Source organism: Helicoverpa zea, chromosome 13 (assembly GCF_022581195.2).
Source record: "Helicoverpa zea isolate HzStark_Cry1AcR chromosome 13, ilHelZeax1.1, whole genome shotgun sequence".
Taxonomy (NCBI): domain Eukaryota; kingdom Metazoa; phylum Arthropoda; class Insecta; order Lepidoptera; family Noctuidae; genus Helicoverpa; species Helicoverpa zea.
The window spans coordinates 479,266-501,817 of NC_061464.1; the positions used below are offsets into that span (position 1 = coordinate 479,266).

General features: G+C 37.2%; 2 protein-coding genes and 1 non-coding gene across 6 annotated transcripts in view; 1 reads left to right on the forward strand and 2 right to left on the reverse strand.

The window, feature by feature from the left end:
• Nucleotides 1-22,552, forward strand: part of LOC124635872 (neurobeachin) — a 369,067-nt gene that overhangs the window by 171,268 nt on the left and 175,247 nt on the right. For all 4 annotated transcript variants that reach the window (XM_047171824.1, XM_047171825.1, XM_047171826.1 and 1 more), the window contains exons 6-11: nucleotides 7,466-7,587; nucleotides 8,301-8,426; nucleotides 9,215-9,335; nucleotides 12,853-12,999; nucleotides 13,144-13,461; nucleotides 22,066-22,206. In XM_047171824.1, the coding sequence (XP_047027780.1) occupies nucleotides 7,466-7,587; nucleotides 8,301-8,426; nucleotides 9,215-9,335; nucleotides 12,853-12,999; nucleotides 13,144-13,461; nucleotides 22,066-22,206 (975 nt within the window). The remainder of the gene's footprint in view (nucleotides 1-7,465; nucleotides 7,588-8,300; nucleotides 8,427-9,214; nucleotides 9,336-12,852; nucleotides 13,000-13,143; nucleotides 13,462-22,065; nucleotides 22,207-22,552) is intronic.
• Nucleotides 399-471, reverse strand: Trnaa-agc. The gene has a single exon. It is a non-coding gene; the product is annotated as a tRNA-Ala (tRNA).
• On the reverse strand, nucleotides 4,143-5,808 carry LOC124635881. Its single transcript, XM_047171837.1, has 2 exons — nucleotides 5,603-5,808; nucleotides 4,143-4,861 (listed from the first exon to the last, which is right to left on the reverse strand). Exons 1-2 carry the CDS (start codon nucleotides 5,760-5,762, stop codon nucleotides 4,272-4,274), a joined length of 750 nt encoding a protein of 249 aa, XP_047027793.1. The 5' UTR covers nucleotides 5,763-5,808; the 3' UTR covers nucleotides 4,143-4,271.

A 22,552-nucleotide genomic window follows, 5' to 3' on the forward strand; every position in this document is an offset into this window, starting at 1 on the left:
ATCATATTACGGTCCAACCCATTTCAGTCTTGTTAGTAGTACTGCCGTAGGAAAGTCACGTGTTCCAATATTCATTGTTGCAGACCTTTTTTTTAATGAACCCCTCGTGAACCAAATACATTTCATATTGACTCACAGCAAAGACTGCTCAATAAGTAAAGTGTCATTTACAGAATTAACCCGAAACAACATTTTTGTGTATTTATTTGAGCGTGTAAATCTGCATCCAATTAAAACAATCACGATATGGTAATTGGAAGCAGCGCTGATGGTAATTTTGCACATCACTTGTTTACATTTTTTATTTATGATTGTTGCTCTTTGTGTTATTGAAACATTCGGTGTTTATCCATGTAATTGGCGTGTTTTCAATGGGAAAAATAAATAAAAAATATAATTGGAGGCGCCGGGTATCGATCCCGGTACCTCTCGCATGCTAAGCGAGCGCTCTACCATCTGAGCTACGCCCCCTGTTATATTGAGAATTAAAAGTACAGTTTGTATTGTAAATGGACGAATGCTTATGACATTACCTTGGCGAGAATACGATGTAAATGCCTTTCACCGTTGCGTAGCGTCAGTTCACTGCGTGAGCTCATACTAACGCTGACTAATCCGTAGACATCGTAAACAATCAATTTTTAAATTCTCTCCATATACATTGCTTACTCCCATAAGTGAAAAAATGTGGCTTTCATTTTTAGTAATTTCCTTGCTTTATCCAGTCTTTATTGTAGTGAAGTTTGAGACGTGACACTCGAAGGATCTCAGGAGTTGTGTAAACTCAAATATGTTCGGAATAATGCGCCGAGTCGGGGATTGAACGCACTTGACGAACTTCACGACACACTTCTTAAACACGAGCTTCAAGTTTGCAAAACGGCCCACTGAATGTGTGTTCGGAATATTTAATACTTTTTCGGTAGCGTATTGAACGACTTGGAACACATATTACGTTGCTTGTGGCAAGGCCTGTCTTGTTCGCAAGATTTTAATTTCTTCATTTCACTACATAATTCCTATTTCTATATTTAAATTTAAAAGTATCGTAATTGAACCGAAGTGTACATATAAATCCCGTCTACTGCAAAACTGCTTCCATAAGGTACTTGCCTACCTATAGGAATGTAATGAAAACACGCGGCGTGTTCCCCGCCAATTCATTCCCTTACATAAATGCTTAAATAAATCGTTCGCGCAACGAAAACACAATGGAGAACAAAGAATGCGATGTATTTCATGTTATAACAAGCGCACTTGTAATACCCGCCGAAGTATTCCAATTTGACAAGTTCGCGCCCGGCGCCGCCCGCCTAACCGGCCCCGAACCGAACCTACTATATATTTGAAACGAAATGAAGAGAAACAGCCGCCTATTACCGACCGCTTTTATTTATAAACAGAACTCATATTTCAAAGGACCTTCCCCAGCTGCGCCCAGCTCTCCAGGCCCTGATTTCTCCATTATTTTGTAGTGCAAAATGTATTTGACGGGATTCTCATCCGTCCGCCTACGAAATAGAGAATGTTTTAATATTTTTTCGTATCGAGACGAGCAAATTAAGATTCGACCTTTGACCCGGTAATTATTTAAACAACAGACTCGGAGATTTTTTAAAGAGCATTAATGAAATCATCTTGGTAATGGAGAGGCCTGCGAGCGCCGTCCTGAAGCCAGAAAAAATGTATTGTGTAAGAATTTCCTCAGAGATTTTTATCTAATTTGGACTTCCTTGCCATAAATTTCTCCGAATAAAGCCATAATTGTTACTTGGTTTGAAGGAATACTCTTCAAAGGAAACGCAACTTCAGCATTTTTTCTGTAACTTAATATTTTGTCACACTGTCAGATAAAAAAAACTTCGTCTTTGTTGAGCACATTTTTTATATTTAGAAATAAAAATAGAATTGAGAAATTAAAAGTGGAATCAATGGGTCAAATATTACACAGAAAAGACATGCTCAGTCATTTAATTTGAATGACATGTTAAATCAGTGATAATAATTAACATTAACATTTCATGTCAGACAATTCGTCATTTATTTCCAGTAACCTCTTGGTGAAGAGAAAACCTCACCGCTTAAACAGATCGATACTAGGGTAGTAGGACACTTTAGGAGCGCAGTTTAAGCGTCCCCTCCCCTCCTTATTGGCAATTCTTATTCAAATACGGGCCGGCGGGGTAATCCGCGTGACATACTGGGCTATCTGTGTGTCCGTTTTTTCCTTATTTATCGCCGTCCCGCCCGGGGCCGGTCCATTTCTCTCTGTCGTACTTATCCGGAGATCTGACGGCGAACTGACGCTTCTTAGCCGCCTCTGCTCGCCTGGTAGGTTAATACGAGATAAATATGTGGCAAATATGATTTATGGATCAACAAAAAATCCGGTAAAAGAATAAACTGAATGCGTTTGAAAAACAAAAATATCTGCTGTGAGAAAAGTCTGAAATGAAATATTTCCGTTTCTAGAAATACGTTTCTGAAAACGTTAAAACATCACGTGAGGCGAGGGCAAACGAAACAAATACAAAGTGCAAGCTACATTGCCTCCTGAGCGCTCCCGAAGCCGCTTAAAACCTAAGGAAACATTTCCAGCCGTTGGAAATAGTTTTCTGGAGAAAAGGTTTCTTAGGTTAAACCCTCTACACAGCGAAATGAAATCATTTCATTTATATTGTGTGTGCTTCTGATACTACACATAAATATGTAAGCTGTATGAATGTATTCAGAAAGCGAGATATATTTACATTTTATTGGCTAACAGTTGAACGAGCCACTTTACATGTTTTTCGAAGGTGCGAGATTCATTTCAAATCTTTTAGATGGACCTTGTATTATAAGTATAATAAATATGGCATTTGTGTCTATAAACCTGGATTTGGTCAATAATATTTTTTATTTTCATGAAAATTGCTCGTCTATACATACTGAAATAAAAGTACTATCATTAGAACTGTGCCAGAAGCATACTGTAGTTGTATTGATATTTACGAGCTCAAAATTTCAATTCTGAAAAAAGTAAGTTATGAATACTTGAGTGAAATTTTCATAGAGGTTTTTTGCTAGAGCTTTAGATATTAGAACCGAGGCATGTGAACGGCAACATCAATCTTCGCTGCAACCTTTGTCAATACAATGTGTTCTCATTTTTTACTCAGCTATGAAGGACACGCGATAAACACGAGCAAAATATCCTTTTAATATGAAAACCCGTCCCTTTAGCGAGCGGCCAAGCGTGCCCGGGACTTGGTTTTTTATATCGCTTATTTGCCGGTAAATTGTAGTGTCCACCTGCTGCCGCTTATGCAATCCTGGTACTCGTAGTAATGTTCACCTATGGTGGGTAGCACCATTTAACTATAACGATAACCGAACCGAACTATTTTCAGTTGTCAAGCGGTAAGTAAACGGCTGGTTATGATTTGATGTTATCGTTATAGTTAAATGGTGCAACTTACCACTCAATAAGATTTAATTTATCCTTTTTGTAGTTTAGCCGTTTCAGAACGGAACAGTAATTATTAGCGTCTATTATTAGCATCTCATCAGCGAAAAGGTCAAATTTCTGTGTCAAAAAGAGATGAACTTACTTTCGGTTTTGACCTTTCCTGAACCAACTGAGGTTTGTTGTTGTTTATTTATTACCAATCTATTTTTGATGAGAACTTTTCTATTTGCTTTATGGTTTTCTATCAATATTTAGAGTCTGGTTATAAGTTTTTCCTGTATTGGAGCTTTGCCCGCATAACGTTTTCGTTTTAGTCAGCCGTTGTAAACAGTTTTTTGGCGCAGCTCTGTTATCGATTGAACTGTTGGTCCATTCTAACTGAAAAACCCAGATTAAAAAAAAAAAACTAATAAATGAATAGTAAACTGTGAACTAAAATATAGCAAATCATGACCTAACTTTCAAATATATACTTGTTAATATAGCATCAGTGAAACTAATTTCATCGAATTTATTTCATCCATCAAAAATTAATAGAAAATGTTATCTTCAGTCCCTCTGTCATAGAGTAAGGGTTTATGTATCAAAGGTAAATTAATCTTATAAAGATAGAAGGTACAGACTTCAGAATTTTACATTCAACGTAAAATAAATACATAAAATAAAATAATAAATTAAGACAACAAGCAAGTATCTTACAACATTGTTTAATTTCTTAGTCTTTTTCAAAGTTAAGCTTAATTTCACAGGAACAGAGCTGAGATGCCCGACTAAATTTAAAATATCTTAACTAATTAGGATAGAATGGTACTTGTATTAATCATATGATATATCCAGAGTCACTGGTGCGTCTTCTCGGACTCGGTGGGATCTCAGTGGTTATATCATCAATTAGTAGTAACACCCGTCTTTTGAAGTTCTTGAACTGCTGCGAGCTCATCTCGTGCAGTTCAGGTAGCAGACTGTCCAGGAACGACTTGACGTGGTCACTCTCTAACGTCACTGTCGATGACGACGGCTGCACTCTCCTAGCAACCTTGGGGTTTGGCTGTGGCTCCTCATCCTGTACTGAGCGTTTCCTTGAGAACATTTCTCTCTCGTCTTCTATGCTAACAGTTCCCCAATCATCCGAGTCTTCATCATCAAGTTGTTCCACTTTTACTTGTTCAATAGCGAATTGAACAGGCCTCTTATCCTGTCTCTCTTGTGCCTCTTGTGCTGCTTTAGCTTGCCGCAGTCTCTTTTTGGCCTCTTCAGACTTTGGTACAGATCTCATGTACGGCACGAGAAATTGCATCACATCGGACAGGTAATAAGGCTTCTTTTTCCCCGTGGAGCCTCTCGGTGGAGCTTTCATAGTTCTCATAAATACGGCTCGCAAGTTCCTCCATTTCTCTCTGCATTCCGGCGCTGAAAAGAGAAGAAAACAATTTAATTACTTTTTAATGCAACATATTTATGTGTAAGTAAAATTATGTACAAGGTGTTACTTGTACACATGTTTAAATTATATAAAGACCTGTCAAGATTGCTTACGTATAAACATTGTCATTTGATATGATTGACAACAATTGCAAATGAGTAATAAACCTGTAAAGGATAAGTGAGTCTATTATGATACATTTTGGTATTACCGAGGCAGATTGATGTTACACTCGCATTGCCAAGCCTGTGGTGTTTATGTAGCACTTCTAGCCAAATGCCGAGGAACACGCGACACGACTCAACACGATATCTATCTGTGTTGTTGTGCCGCACACTAATGCCAAATGAATAATAACACAAAACTGATAAATAGTGCTTGTCTTACGAATGTATTCCTTATCGCATATGACTTAAGGTGTTAAATGTGCAATCATAATTGTAATGACAGATCTCGGTAGGGTGAACTCAGAAGTTACCGTTATTCGTACCTACATGAGAATATTCGGAAGCGATTTAGTAATTGTTCGTTTAGTCAATAATTAAGTTTAGAAAAATAAAACGCTATTTTAAAAACATAATATATGAAGTTTTGCGGTGCAATAGTGTTGATAAACAAGCGCACACGCCTAAAACGGACGACACGCGTCTTGCGTCCCGCCCCCTCTCGAACATTCCATGTGCAACTAGCGCCGCCGCGGCGATATGAGGAAACACTTTGCAACTCACGTGTCATTTCCATGGTCCTGCCGATTTCCTCCCAAGCCTTGTTGCTGACGTCCTTCCGAGAGTACGAAGGCAGTTCGAAGTTGTACAGAGTGGGATGCTTCTGCACGGCCTTGACGAACTTTATATTGAATTGTTGTTCGCTGAGAATATCGCGCGACATGGCGGTCACAGATCGGTACGCGACTCACAAACGTGCTCAGCGGCGGGCCCCGCGCAACTGATTACAAACGGGTCTGTGACGCATATCGAACCAGTTGCGCAGCTGCGTGGCGCGCTGTTGCCATACTTACGCGACGCACACAATAATACAATTTATTGTCGTGTACGCGTTAGCGTACGTTAGCGTGGTGTGCGCTCAACTAGGGGATCTCTTATTACTAGTTACAAAGAATAAAACTTGATTTAATTCATATCATCTGCGTAGATTTCAACGAAGTAATAAGAACATTTCTACTTGTTCAATTACTGGTTTCTCAATAACATAAAAGCTATCATAAAAAGACCTAAGCTAGAGACCAGGTCAGTTTAATCAGTGTCGTATGAACTCATTTATTTGTTCGTATTAGCCGACTTGTAGCTTATTGCCACTAAGGATCCGAGGCTCGGGTAATTTACGTCGTCGTTGTCTCTGGCGGTAAATCTTTTCAACTAAATCCTAATAACATGCGATAATAATCTCGCCGAATAACATACTAGCAGTAATTCGTGGAGAGGTGAAAATATCTTGTTTATTTAGTTGAACAACATATTGTATATTTACTGGGGAGATACACATTCGGAATGGAAGATTGGAGAGGCGATATAGGGAGATCGCATGTAGATTTTATTGACGCGATATCCCGATAGTATCCTTTACAAGGAATCCCTGTGTGTTGGCCTTCCATCGAAGCATAAAATAAGTTTTTACTGCCGAGTGGCGTACCACTTGCCAAGTTTCGCTCTTTTAGATTCCACATTTTTATAAAGTATTTTAAAGAAAATCAGTGGTTTATTCGCTTTGAGGGTAAACTCTTCATAAAATACTTTTTATTTTCGAGTTCATCTCATTAAAAGTTTTGATTCGCTTGAAATTATGTACAGTACCGGTTCAGACTTGATAAGAACAATACAAGCTCTTTGAACTCATTGTACTTCGACAATCCTCTACAAATTCTGGAATGATTTAGTTTGCTTATCACTGAATAGTCGTGCACTCCAGCGGCAGCTCATGTACTACATCTATTCTAATATTATAAAGCTGAAGAGTTTGTTTGTTTGATTGTTTGTTTGTTTGTTTGAACGCGCTATAGTTCGGCCATTCAGAGAATGCGTTCCTGACACGTCGCGATTGAACTGACGACGTAATAACATTCATTGATTATTGATATAATAATGTTGTTTTAATGCTCCTCAATTGTTAAAACGGTAAACAACCAGCAAAAATATTTTTATCGTAACTGCAACGCCATTGCAAAGTTACGTCGTCAGTTCAATCGCGACGTGTCAGGAACGCATTCTCTGAATGGCCGAACTATAATCTCAGGAACTACTGGTCCGATTTGAACAATTCTTTCGGTGTTAAATAAATTGAAAAAAAAAAAATTGAAAATTAGATAGCCCATTTATCGAGGAAGGCTATAGGCTACTTTTTATCCGGGTTCGTGCAGAGGTTCCCACGGGATGCGGGTGAAACCGCTGGCAGAAGCTAGTGTTGAATAACACGAAAATACAATAATCGTCTAACATGTAGTGTAGATACACTGATAAAAATAATTAAAAGCATTTTTATGTTATTCACTTGTTTATTTTTTTATACAGATACAGGTACCATTATACACCTACATTAATCTATTCAGTGTTGTACATGAAACACATTTGTTGCAGGCTGTGGTGCTCCCGCCGCTGGCGAGGTGGCCCTACGAGAACGGCTTCACCTTCACCACGTGGTTTCGCCTCGACCCCATCAACTCCGTCAACATCGAGAGGGAGAAACCCTACCTTTACTGGTAAGTTGGTGACCACGCAAGCAAACTGCAGAAATACGACTAAGTGTATTCATTCAATATTTTACTGAAAATATAAAGTATCAAGTTATGTACTTGTACCCCTTTACGATAACATACACGAAATTACGTTTTCATATTCGCCCAACCCTCTCAGTAACGCGCAAATGGTGTTATAATATTAGAGAGGCAATAAACACGGTTACTGAAGCGAAAGTATTAAATAATTCCAGCAGCTTATTGTTAACGATGTAAGTTGCAAACAGTTAGATTCGCGATATCAAGTCAATTTGTACTAAAAGCGTATTAGGTGCAGTGCGAATGTGTTCCGTAAATCGCGTGCGGCCACACACCGCGACTGCACCTGTGTTCCCAACTTTTCATTTGATTTGAGTGGAGCTCGGACGTTTCAAGTGTAGTTTCGGTTGCGCTCTGCTATCCTGGTACTACGCTAAATCATTTTCGGTTTGTGTTCGGGATAATTGAATTGCAAGTTCGCCACACGCCACGTCCACTTTGAAGATCATGTTATGCATACATTTATGGTTTTCTAGTGTTGCTCTTGCTGAGAGTGAGAGGCTTTTTTGCACCCTTGGTAAATAAAATATGAAATGCATGAATTCACGATACTTTTGTTTTATAAATAAAAATTGCGAAAATATGAACGAGAGGTAAACAAAATATAAATGCGTTAACGTTGTTCATTTGTCCGACAGTTTCAAAACGAGTAAAGGCGTGGGCTACACGGCGCACTTCGTCGGCAACTGTCTAGTTCTCACGTCTATGAAGGTGCGCGGCAAAGGGTTCCAACATTGTGTCAAATACGAGTTTCAGCCTAGAAGGTAAGCACTGCAAAACAAGACAATTTTGACCGACTTATTTAATATGGACACTTTTTATACGTGGATATAAAAGACACGGGATAAAGACTGACATGACAACCTATGTGATTCAAAGGGCACCTGTTTTGTCTTAGCTATCAATTTGCCATCTTTCTTCAAACTGCACAGTACTGCATAAATAAAAATATCTCCTACTATCTAGTTATGGAGTTTTAAAGCTTGAGTGCGATTTATTTGTATGTGCTTTTATGAAATTTCAAAACTTTGTTCCGAGCACTAAATCAGGGCAGTGAAAAAGTTGCAGCAGTATAAATAAACTTCCCACTGTAGTCAGTTTATGACGAAGGCCGGCTTTAGTGCTAAAAGTTGGCTCAAAAATTATCCAGTTAATTTTATTTCATTATTTTACTCCGTGTTCGTTCAAAAGTTATTAGCAAAGTGCACGCCGGAACTGGGATCAGTTTTAAAGCTTGTTTTTTGTTAAATCAGTTTAACTCGCGTAAACAAAAAATCTTTTTATTTGTATGAGAGAACATTTTACATGTTTGAACTCTTTGAACAGAATATTACAGCAGACTGAACATTTTCAAAGGTACACACTTCACTTGATAATGCGCAAAAATCTTCTTTATATATTGTGTTCAAAGATAAAAGCTTTATTTAAATGTAATCATATGGATTAAATTAATTGAAAAAATGTATATAAAGTTGAATGAAGTTGGGGCTCGGATGGTTGATTATAGTAATTTTGTTCTTACATTCGAAAATAATTAATGTTTGGTATACAGATGGTACGCGATAGCGGTGGTGTACATATACAATAGATGGACGAAGAGTGAGATCAAATGCTTGGTGAACGGCCAGCTTGCGTCCAGCACCGAGATGGCATGGTTTGTCTCCACCAACGACGTAAGTACTTTATCCCCCATTTATTTATTATTTTTTATGTATTTATACCTAGCGATAGAACCCGGGAGATGGAAATAACTCTTGTTTTGACGATATGGTTGGATCGTGCCCGTAAAAGAATGTTGTGCTACGATCTTTTAACATGCAAGCATAGAACTGGGCAATAAATGTCAAAAATAACACATGGTTGAATATAAACCCCTTTATACTAAGTACACGGATTTCTAAAACTTGCAATCTGCCGTTTGTCAAACAGTTAAGTTTTAACTCCTAATCCAGCTTCAAGTACCAGGAGCTCATAACTCTATAGGAACTTAGCATAATACATTCGGTTATCTACGGCGAACACCCCCTCTGCGGCAAGTTGTGCGTTCGACTCGTCACGTACGTGTCGTTAGCACCAATTTATTACAAGTAATGCATGCAAATTTTCTAGATGTACGCGGACATCATAGTAATACAAGTATTAAGAGATTGATGAAACTTCCACTGCCTTAACTCTTCATAATCTTACTTGATCATTTAAGTCGAAGCACCTACCTTTTGACAAATGAACACTGTTTAATTTTATAATTAACTTCAGGTTTAACCTAAAATAACAGCGAACGTAATTAAGCAGGCTGGCATCGAAACTAATCAAATGAAAATCATCGATTGATCGGCAATATTCCCGCTTGCAACAAGGGACCGAGCCCCGAATATTATTATAATCGTGACCCAAATGATCCACGTTCAACTTAAAGCTTGTTATTATTATTGTGAAAATGAACCACGTCAGAAACAGCTTTGCATCAATATTCGTTTCATTTATTTAATGAATCACGCGTTTACAAAAGCCACACGCATGCAATCCGATTAAAAATACGCAGCCAATTAGAGTGTTGGAAGTGGACGTCTTTATTCAGTGTTGTATTCCCTTGATTGGATTCTTACTTATTTGTATAGTAAAGCTCCATTTAGTTCGTGTTCTCCTGGTATTCTCTTTCCCGTTGGTAGGATTAAGTTGGCCTTAGTTCATGCATGCCACTATGAATATTCACTGAAGCTCGGACGTGGTCACGCATAGTTCCTGCAAAATGAACTTATCTAGCGTTATGAAGACAAAGTAATTATTTGACGCTATGATATACGTGCCCCCGTTTCAGCTCACTGTATTATAAAGTTTTAATTATTGTGATCATAAAGTAATCACCTATTCAATAACCGTGATGAAGGAGCAAAAGAATTTTTATTATGAAGTGAACTTACAAAGGAAAAACTGTGATGCTGAAAAATACAATTCTACTTAATAAAGAAAAAAATCTTAAATATCGGTAATTTTTATAACACAAAGGCTGAATTAAAGACCCGCTGTTTTATATTCTATGCCTGACATTACAAGGGGTTGAATTTTTTATCATTTTGGTATTTCGAAACCAAGAAGGGTTTTTATAAAAATTCTAACGAAAATCCCGAGTAACAAAGACCTGAAATAATAAGACCTTTTCATAATGAAAGCCTGTAATAGCATTGAAGTAATGACGATGGCCGTACTAAAGCAGTTTTTAATTACGTTTATATTTCTACTTAATTTATCAACTGAACATTTAATTTTAAATTATTTTTAAAATAGCAGCGCCCTGCTGGTCTGAGTATCAAAATGTTTTATGAATAATATTATAGAAAAGCATAATTCCACTCAAAAACTTCGATAGATATTTCAACGAAAACGCTTTCCATCACAAAATCCCTTAAACCATATAAAATTTGACACGTACGCGGGGTTTTCGCACGATATTGGCAAAATCGGGAACGATAAAGCCACACGTGCCTTAAAAATACCATTTGTGACTAAACACTGGGAGTTTTAGCTGTAAATGTGAATTTACATGCCATTACTGTGCACGGGACTGGGAAAAACGGGCCTTGTGAGGCCTAACGATAGGCTGGCGGCGCGCGATAATCGCCCTGTATTGAAGTTGCTCAACAAAACCACTATATTATGTTAGCTCCCAAGAACTTTCCATTGTAAAAACCTTTTGCTGATAACTTCATTGTTGAAATGAATTTTATAGAAGAAAGTTTATTGTACCTGCTTGTTATGAATCGTGCAATGGTACAAAATAATTTTAAATGATCATAATTTTATAAAATAGCTTTGTATCGTGTCTATACAAAGTGCTGTCATTAAAACAGTCCTTTCTTTTTAATAATATAATTAGGCTAAGCAATTAAGTTTGATTGTAGCTGGGGGAATAGATACCGTTTTGTTTAGTCATTACAGTCAGGTTGTGTTTCATTTACATTAATTAATGGCTCTAGCTCGTCAATGTATTACCATTCCATTAGTGGACACTGCCATTCAGACCTGTATTAGAATATATTTTCAATTTGGGACATCGATCCTCCGCGTATTTTGAATTCACGATATATTTGTCTCTCGAAATTCAGCATCATTTACATAAAGATCATATTGGGATTTTATAAGATAGTTCTGCAAACGTATTTCGTAAATACCTCCAATCATTCCGAATGAGTATCGATAAGGGTTAGTTCGAAAGTTTTCCAATAAATGCTATGTTAAATTGTTTAATAAATAATTCAATCACGGTTTACAAAGGCCGTTTATTTCTGTCATTAATTACGAGTGAAAATAGATTTTACGAAATGTCACGTTCAAATAGTTATTTTCGTAACTTACATCATAATAACGCAATAATTTGTGCCTGTTAATAATATTATGTTTCACATACAAATGAAAAGCTTTGCACAAAGTCCATCGAAATTATACTCATTAGAGTAGAAAATAGTTTCATTACGTTGATATTGAATTATTTTCATTTTGATATTCCTATAGTTAGAAATGAAAGTATTAGGTGAATTCTACACTGCTATGCATTTGTATATGTTTATTACATAAACGATTTGACCGCGGGCCCAATCAGTTGCCACAAGGCGTTGTTACTGAGCCCAAATTCCTCCGATAAATACTTGGCAAAACCCTATTCTTCATTCAGTATTAGGTAACTTTTGCCGCAAATGTTTGCTTACTGTTACAATTTCGACCACCGATAAGTTTTCATTCAATTTCGATCTTATTTCGATCTTTGCAGAAATGTGAACGAATATGAAATATCTTTCCAATCCGAAATGCTCCGTCGAAATAGTCTGTTAAAGAAATTTAATTTTTTGAAGTAATTTGCTTTTCTAAACTAATTTAGTAGTTCAAGAGGAGCTGTCGAAAGTTAGTTGGATGAGTTTACTTGAAGTATCTTTCACTTCGATTTTAATAATACCTAACCAGGTTTGGTTTTGTAAATTGTTCAATATTATATTAAATCTGCTTCGGTAGCATCTATAAGTCGAGCGCAACACTCTTATTACGTGTAAAATATAATTATTACCTTTCGCGTCTGCTTTTCTTGGAAACAGTTACCTGGGGATTATTACGTTGTCTTCATTATAAAGTAGATGTATATTGAGTCGAAATATGATTGTTAATTTATTGTAGAATTAAAAATGAATATTTTCTATGCAGCCTTTCGACAAGTGCTACATCGGCGCGACGGCGGAGTTGGACGAGGAGCGCGTGTTCTGCGGTCAGATGGCAGCCATCTATCTGTTCGGCGAGGCGCTCACCACGCACCAGATCTGCGCCATGCACAGGCTGGGGCCCGGCTATAAGGTCAGTCACATAACAACCATTCGTGGTACCTGTATCTTCTTGGAAAATCTTTATATTAATCTATAATGTGTGTTTACCTATGTATTCTACAGGTCATTTAATAAACTATGTTTTAAATTTGTTTCTTGCTTACCATGGAAACAGAGTCAATTCCGATTCGACAACGAATGCAACATCAGTTTGCCGGAGAATCATAAAAGGGTGAGCGAGACGACCGCTCCCAAGCTTGAAAACGCTGATGTTCCCCCTCTTCCCGATCCCGAAAGTTCCCCTCAAACTCCCGAGATCCAGCCGCCTGATGTAGCTTCTCCCGAAGAGGACACAAAGCCAGCAGAGACAGAAGAAGCATGCGTAGTAGTGAAGGAAGACGCGACGCCGCGCGGGCGCCGCCTGGCGGACGAGGCGCGCGAAGTGGCCGCCGCGCATGCCTCCATGCTCGTAGATATTGAAGCATGCAAGCGTGTAAGCATGCCGCGCCGCTTGCCCTTTACTCAGTTTATGTTTTGTCCTGCATGTGTGTATAGTCACGCGCTCACAGCACTCCCTGTACAGTGTCAGTGTGTAATGTCGTATGGTCGTGTGGTGGCAGGGTCAGTTCCGCTTCGACGCCGAGTGCCACCCGCCGCTGCCGGCCGCGGACGTGCGCACGGACCGCTACGGCGACCTCATTCACGATCCCACGCAGAACGTCCACGACGTAAGACGAATGTCTCTTACACGGGTTTAATCTTGTTGGAAACGGATTCCTGGATTTACATTTCTACATTTTCCACTAACTAGATGGTGTCTTGGGTTACAGATTTAATCAAACAAACTGCATGCAATGGTATTACTCTGTCTAACTTTGATAAAGACTTGCGGCGAACAAATTAACAACCGTAATTATAGTCTGTGCTTGCGAACAGATTTCTTAAACGAATATAATTAATTGCACAAAAGGTAACGAACCGACAAAAGCCGATTTAATTTCTTTGATTGTTAGAAATCGTAAAAGTAATGCGATTTTCTGAGAAAATTAGCTAAATCGCTCGATTAATCAAACAGATTGCCAACTCGATATTCTGGAGAATTTGCACAAATATTTAATCTAACGTTCAAAGTAAAATCATTTGCAACCTTAACGATGTCACTGTGTTTGTATGATTAATGTTTCGCGAAAATTCATTTAGAATCCGTTTTAAACTATATCTTCGATAAATATTGACCTGGACTTCATCAGAGAGAACTTAGTACTTTAGTTTCTTCTGTAGGCAGCTCTGATTTAATGAGATATACGACGTCACCGGAGATTCAATATGAATATGAATATGAATAGTGAGGTTAGTTGGTATCGGTTTTGTTGGCGCCTCTGCACGCGCCGCTCAATCTGAACTTACTCAAAAGTTATTTATTGCCCTCGGATCGTAAAAGGTTCAGGTAACATTCAGGGCTTCATTAGTCCTAAATAAATAAGGGTTCGAATCCATCGCTACTGTGTTATGTTTTACCAACACTGATTTAACATTTACTCTGCCAACGAACTTCTACCATTTGCGCTTGATTAAAGAAACAGGCTGTCGCCATTTAACACTCCGTACAAATGAAATGGAAATAAGGCAGAAAGCACTTGTAGAAACGTAATATAATGTTGTTGTTACTCCTAATGCAGAAAGGACAAACCCATTCAAAGATTCCGAAAACAGTACCCAACGGTGCGGTTTAATACGGGTTTATCAATTAACAAACATTCGGAAAGGGGTGAATGAGCAATTTTCGCAAAGTGCCATGGTATTGGCGAGTTGGGGTCTAGAGCCGCTGTCCACGGCTGGGTGCGCGGGTCCCGCAAAGCACGCAACTCTCACAAGTTTGGGGTTGGCAGTTACCGCACGATGAAGGCACGGGGTCGGCCATTCGATACGCCTCGTAATGGCCGCTCCCTCTTGCGGTTTCATTATAATTCGACTTGAGAAAATCTCCCAGTCTCAGTGAAAGCTGCCAGTTATTTATTGTAGTGCTCTCAGACATTTTCCAGGTTTACTTAGCTCTCGAATCGTTTACGGTCTTTGACGACATTGCTCTGAAAAACTTTCTTGAAGCGGATTAATCTAATCTCGACTTACACTGAATAAATACTTTGTGAACGTTGTATTTTTTGTTCTTTGCGGAGTTAGTTTAAAATGTAGCCTGATCTAATTTATGACAGACTAAATAGAGGATTTATTATTTATTTTACTTGTATAAGTAAGAGCTTTTGTTTGTTAGTCTAATTTAAGATATAATCTATGGATTCAGAAAACCCAAAAATAATTTGATGTGTTATTTTATTTTTCATAGGCCATAATACGTAACTATCAAATACTTGTTAAATTAATTTATAAGTTGGTAAAATAGTTTCACGAAATCATAAAAATAGAATTAATTTTACTTCTTTCTAAACTCGATTCAAGTTTCGAAAGCAATTTAAATGCTTCTTAGAAAATAGTAGGTAGATTAAGATTATCTGTAATGAGTTTCAGAGTCTTACAGGCATCAAGTTCGTGTTTCAGATAATGGAGCACTTTGTATGCTTTCTGAAGTATATTTTCGCGTGTACACATCATTTAAAATAGCTTTAAATATTCAGGAACGTGCCTCAGTGTTTGTGTAATCCTGGCAGTCACTCTCTTTTGATTAGCTATGAAAACCTCTTGACTTAGTATCGTACCTGCTCGCTTATACTACACTCCTTTGTCTTGAATAGGCATGATGACAGTAATCAAAAATCATTAAAATAATATATTTATTAAATTAAACTTGAAGCTTGGAATATAAAACGCGCATTGTTTTCTTTATTAATAATGTGATTAATGTGTATTTTTATAAAATAAAATTACGAAATAAGGCAATCCGCCATGATATCTTGAACACCAATCAGAGCTCGTGACGTCATCTCTCAAAACAACTCGCGCGAAAGCGCGCGAACGTCACATTTCGTTATAGTGCACTTCCACTGCGATCTTTGTTTTTAATTAATTAATTTTTTATAACACGAGTTATGGAGCCCGGATTTATCAAGGCAAACAGCGCTAATTTGCCTAAAATTGAAATCATAATGCTGGGAGAGTTTTTGGCATCAAATAAAGATTTTTGTTCAGCTGAATTTAGAAATGTTAAAACTTCCATGTAAGTATACTAGTTTAATTAAAAAAACTTCCATGTAAGTGTATTAGTTTAATTAAAAAAACTTCTATGTTAGAATATTAGTTTAATTAAAAACAATTTTAGTTATAAATAATTCCTTAAAATTACTTTTGACAATGTATTTGTTATCAGGTGTAAATGTTAATGAAATCTATTATCATGGTTCTACCCTTTATTTATAAATTGATTTTTCTTTTAGGTCCTCCAGGCCATCCTATGGTGATGACGCTGTGAGTTACGTACAGCTGAAACGCAAAAAATAAAACAAAAAAATAAAGTTGTACCCTGGGCAATATTGCTTTTGAATCTCGCCTTGCAAGTTTAAGCCACTTGTTTCGTATTTTTTTATTGTGAGGAACGTACACAAATAACTTATCAGGAGTTGTTTTGGATGTGTTCTTACACTGGGGGACCCCACAACACCTATGCACTTTCGAATTCATATTTAATAACACTAAAAACTTAATTATTGCACGAGCGTTGTTTACTTGCGTCTTGTAATTTCAGTCGTGACGTCACAAGTGACGACATGACACTGACAAGCGTTTTCGCGCCGGATTCAAAGTGGACAGAGAAAAATGCAATTATTTGATAAAAAAACTTCGCATTTTCTTAAAATTAATAATTTTTCATATAAAATAGACGTATACCTACATCATACAAAGGAATTTAAAAATTTGTCATCATGCCTATTATACTTCAGTAATAACTTTTAAAAATTCAGCAACACTAGGTCAGCAGGTACGTCTGCGAATTCCTGTTTTCCCACCGAGATATTCAAGAAGTTATAATATGACAAAGTTGCGAGCAAAAGATAAAAAAATAAGTGGAGCCGCTGCCGGAATGCAATTAAAACTTTCCTAATTGATTTTTTTTATTAATTATGACAGAGTTACGGATAATAATGAGTTTGTGAAGCTTCGCCATCGCTCTCGGCGTACTAATTTGACTAATATCCACGCGTCTCATCAAACTGCTACTTGAGAACGTAGCTTCATAAATATTCCACGACAATCTTGCTTTTTTCCTAGAAATTATTTAAGGAAATTGTATTTTTAATTTGGTGAGGGATCCATAATTGCGCGGCGACAGCAAAATGTTTATTTCGATCGTTTATTTAGGCACACCGACATCCACCGACCTGCCATTAACATTATAATTTAAACCGACAAAACTCCCACTGCCCTGCAAGTGATGAGAAGGTCGTGAGTTCAACTATTTACGTAATATAGGTACCTATATCCTGATATAACTATTCTTTCTTTTTGCGGTTAAATAATATTCAACGTAAACATAACTTGTTTCCATGTATTTTATTTTTCCTAGAAAAATGTAGAAAATATTGAAGCGTTCTGCAAATACTTTTACCAGGAGCGCATATATTTGCACATGGTTCGTAAGTTAAATAAAGTTACAGGCAGCGAGCAGTTTATTGGCGAGGCTAGTGTAACCTTTCAACCTTCTTGCGTTCGTCGCAGCTTTATGGTTCGCACACAGCCATATAACTTTTCTAGTGTGACGTAATAAAACAAGTTGCGTAATGAGAATGTACTTCGCACGTAAATTTTAGGGGCAGTAAAACGAATTTTATGTGCAATTTTGACGGAAGGTTGATTTTGAAAACCCCGTTTTCGCAGTAAATAAACTTCATTTAAAAGCTTTGTTTCTACTTTATTTTCTGTATAAATGTATACGTGTTTTTTAGGGATGATGCGATATAAATCTGTATATTTTATGTCTGGGAGTGGTGGGAGGTCGACAACCTCACGTCTATGCTATCGTTAGTACACAGTTCACGTTTTGACGCCAACACTGTATGAGAAAATTGGAAAATGTTACCAACTGAAAGATTTCTGTAATAATTCACACTGTCGACAACATAAATTCGAGAAAATACTTTTTTGTTAAAATAGTTTAGACTGTCCTCTAACAGAATTTTAATCATAACGCAAATTAATGTTTGACTTGGTCGGAATATTTTGTGGCGCGCATTCGGCATTCCTAATTACACAGATATGGACTTCTCTCATTGTTTTCTTATTTAAAAAAAAAAATAATAAATTATTCTGTCGGCATCCCCGACTGACGGGAGGAGGGCTCATTATTATTATCTACATTAAGCCTAGTTAGGTCTGCCACTCAAATTATCTAGTACTACTAATACAATTGAGCTGATTTTCTTTTGAGTATAAAATTAGATTTAATAAGTCTTGAGTTCTAATGAATATTAATTACGAATTAAGTTTTAATAAATTCTTTATGAAAAGTCTGGCGTCACAAAAGATTTTACATTAACTCATTCTATGTTAGTTATGAAGCATATAGTTAAGTTGGCCGGGGGTGTGGAAGGGTGCTGGGTGGTGTTAGTTCCCGGCCTGTCGCGGCATTCTACAAGTTTTATTAAGGAGCGGAACTAACTTGTGACACCAGACTATGGCGGGTTTCAGGCAACGACGTAAAGTTCCGCAGCACGCGGGAATTGTTGTGCTCTTCCCAACTAAATGTACAAATATTTCCAAAATGAGAAGTTATTGTAATTTGCGTAATAATAGACAGATTTTAAATTTGAATTAGTTTAATTAATTCGACATACACATACATAATTGTCAGTTATTATGATATTGATACCGTCAAGCTATAAGATCCATTTCGCAAGCAAACCTAATCATCTTAATAGGTATCGTATATCAAGCACTAACGGGTATCTAACTAAATAATAACACCACTAACACGCCTGTACTAATTGAATGTGAAATTAAGCCATTGATATCGCGGTTATCAATTAATCACATCCAGTTGCAAATCAATTGGGCAGCAGATGCTTCCTAATTAATTACTATGTAAAGTACTTGCTCGATGCAACATATATGATTGGATATATTTCGTAACAAGAACAGGAAATCCGATACATATCGTATACAAGCATCTAAAATAAGCAAAAACAATTAAATAAATGTTTTCTATACAATACAAACAGAACAACCAATTTCTTTGCGCAAATCCTCTTGCAATAAAACAGGAAATATTTTATCAACGTACTAGGAGAGAAGAATTTAAAGGATTTGTCGCATCCAGCCTGGCTGTCAGGCATTCGCGTGCAGAACATAGCGGCACTGCATTTTAAAGCAAAACAATCTTCTGTAACGAGATGGCTACGACAGTCGTCCGACATTGTTTTGCCCCGTCTTATGTATTTTAATATTAAATTGCTGTAGCACGCTCGCGCTGAATTTACTTTAACTTACAAACTTGGTGTTAGGATATTATCTTTGTTGTTTGTTCGTATGGAGACGTAATGAAGCTTTCATGTTTTACCGTGAGAATATTTTAGAGCCTGGAGTAAAACCATCTTCATTCTAATGATTAGGCATTTTCAAAAGACAGTGCAATCACAAAAAAAAGCTGCTCAGATCAAGCTTTGTGCCATAAGACATCGTGATACATAATATCGACATTCCATTCTGCTTAACGCCTCGAGAACTGTTTTCAAACACTAACTTTATAAAAGAACGCTCCAGCACTTTAAGTTCCTACAGAGACGTAATTCATGTTAACTAAGTCAAAGACACTCTGTTAAGTGTAAAACTTTTCACTTGCGAACCAGGATGTCATAACTTGCAAGTAGTGCGATAAGCCGGATACTGCAGCTGGTAACTGCGAGAGTTCATTGCTCCGCCACTGGTGGTATTGTTGTCGCCATGAATACTTGATGATTAACGACCACGGCACTATGAACCGCCGGATTATTCGTCTTACTCAAACATTTGTAATGGATAGCTGTCGTTGACTTTGTAAACTGGCATCTCCGTTTATTTCTCAAGTTTAGGATAATCGAGGGGCTGCCAATGCCGTCTGGAGGTGTTAAGATGATTACAAGTTTTAATTGGGGCTTTAGATTTAAAACTTAGTTTCGACAAGCATTTAGGACCGATACTCTTGATTATTTAACTAGTTACTTATGTCCTTAATTTGTTTACGACTGGCTTGGGTAACGAACATTTAACCTTTTCGTCATTGAAATGTCAACTTGTAACTGGGTAGTTCGTTCATCTGTATTGTGAGCATATTCGATTTTACCCTATTAAGAGCTTCGATTGAACGTACGAGTCTACCTATGAGTCTCGAAATGTCTATGCTTTTTATATTTCAATGTTCAGTACACGACGTAAGAAGAACAAAGAAAAATAAGGTGCTGTTTGTTGCAAATTGCGTTAAGTTTTGCATTGAGGCAGATTTAAATCCACGGGAGCACGTACTGCGGTTTTGTGAGATGCCACCCAATTCAAGTGAAGAGTCGCTTGCGAACTCACATAATGCTATAAGGAGAATTCTGTTTAGTAAGTCAGTTTACCAAAAACCTTTTATGTTTAGTTTATGCGTCAATATAATAAAAGGTTTCTTTTCCACTGAAACAAAATATAAACTGGGTAATTACATTCCAATATGAGGGTTATTAAATGATCGTTACACAAAGCAAACCGGGTGACTTGTTAACACAACACACGTAATCTCATTAGGTGCACCAGGCGCCCAGAAAGTAGCGAAAGCTTAAGTGCACTCCCGGTGAGACGGTACTTAGATTAGCCCCGGTAATGCACGTCTGGGCTCCGTGCAAACTTCAACCCAGCCAGGATTCACTTTAGAAAGCCACCGGAACCAATGGCACGTGTAGCTTCGATCCCAACTGTCCGAGAATTACTTAAAATTAGTTTTCGATGGCATTAACTGAGTTTAAATGGAATTGGATTTGATAAATGTGGTTTGATGCCTGCGGGAGTCGCTCGGGATCTGTGAATAATAGAGATATCAATTTGTTTTAATGGCCTTTAATGGAGATTATACCAAAGGGTGTGCTCCTACTATTTCGACTCTTTATTTGTTGTTCATATTTTAAACGATAAGTCCTTTAAATCCCGAAAAATTGTATTGCTGAAACGTAACCCGACATCGTTATTTACTCTTCAAACATTTTAGTGGCGAAAATCGCTCAGATAAATAGAATATTTTTCAAAGGTTTTCCATTAATGAAACTTGTTTCGGTGCTGTCGAGGTCCATACGTCGCCGTCACTCCACTAGGGGGTCACATTCTGAATAGCTTTTAGTGGTCACCTCTCGAGAGGTGACGTCCTCTCGTGGTTTATGTCCACGGTGACACTACTCTGCGGTCGACGCTTACATTTTTAAGCTTATGCTGTCCTAGTACCTGTAGGTGTTGTGAATTTATGTTGACTGCTACTATTATACATTTTGTGTGTTTATTTATTTATTCTATTGTTATGTGGGATTGTACTTATCGAAATAACGACGGATTTGTTTTCTATTTACACTTGTGATGCGTTGTAGTTTGGGAAATGTTAATGTAGCATTAAATAAATTAAATTACACTTTACATAAAGTAAAAATACTTACCAAATCTACATTTTTCATCTAACCTCTGTGTTTTGTCGTTTATGTGTTTTATGTGCATTATTATAGGCTTACATCTTATAATTACTGTTTTCCTGGTAAATAGCAGACGCAATGAAAAGCCTTGTATTTTTTAACATACTTAACATTGTTATTTTTTAGATTCTGATGAAAATTGCGAAAGTTATGCTGAAAGAGAAAACCGTTATTTTAAGGTGTAATCTTATAAGAGCAGGCTATACTGTGCTGCTACTGCTTTGCATGTGTTCATGTGTCCTATTCAGTGTTGAATGTTGTATGTTACTTATATTCCTTGAATTTTATACTTATTATCCTTTTAAACATGTATTAAGGCAAACTTTACATAATAACAAAAAAGTTTAAATTGAAAAAGTTATCATGTGAATGTTGAAAATCCTCGCTATATCACAAATCGCACATTGTGTTTGTCTGAGAGCTGAACAAACCTTCCTCTTTCTAATATTGTTGTTATGTGACAGGTGTTATACGACGGCAAGTTGTCTTCAGGGATTGTGTTCATGTACAACCCAGTGGCGACGGACGGTCAGCTGTGTCTTCAGTCAGCACCCAAAGGAAATGTTTCTTACTTCGTGCACACGCCTCATGCACTTATGCTGCAGGTAAATTAATATCAGAAACTAAATTTGAAATATATACTAATATACAATAATTAAAAGGATTTTTGCCTGTTGTTTGAACCCCTAAAGCCTACGGAACTACTGAAACGATGTGAAAAATCTTTCATTGTTTGGGAGCTAGACTATCTCCTAGCAAAATAGGCTATATTTTGTCCGGCTGCGGAAAGAGGATCCTACAGGACGCGGAGAACGGCTAGTAGTCAATAGTAAGCTTTCACCCAAAAAATATGAAATTGCGAACTAAATGGTTGTTGCATTTGTAAAGCTTCTCTGTGTTTAATATTGGTTCCAATCTTCGCCTGTCTATGTTACCCTGGTAGGGAGGGTA

Coding starts and splice junctions, on each gene's coding strand:
- LOC124635881 (XM_047171837.1), bottom strand. CDS start 5,762: ATGTCGCGCGATATTCTCAGCGAACAACAATTCAATATAAAGTTCGTC. Junction 4,862..5,602: donor CAGGACCATGGAAATGACAC/GTGAGTTGCAAA, acceptor TTCTCTTTTCAG/CGCCGGAATGCAGAGAGAAA.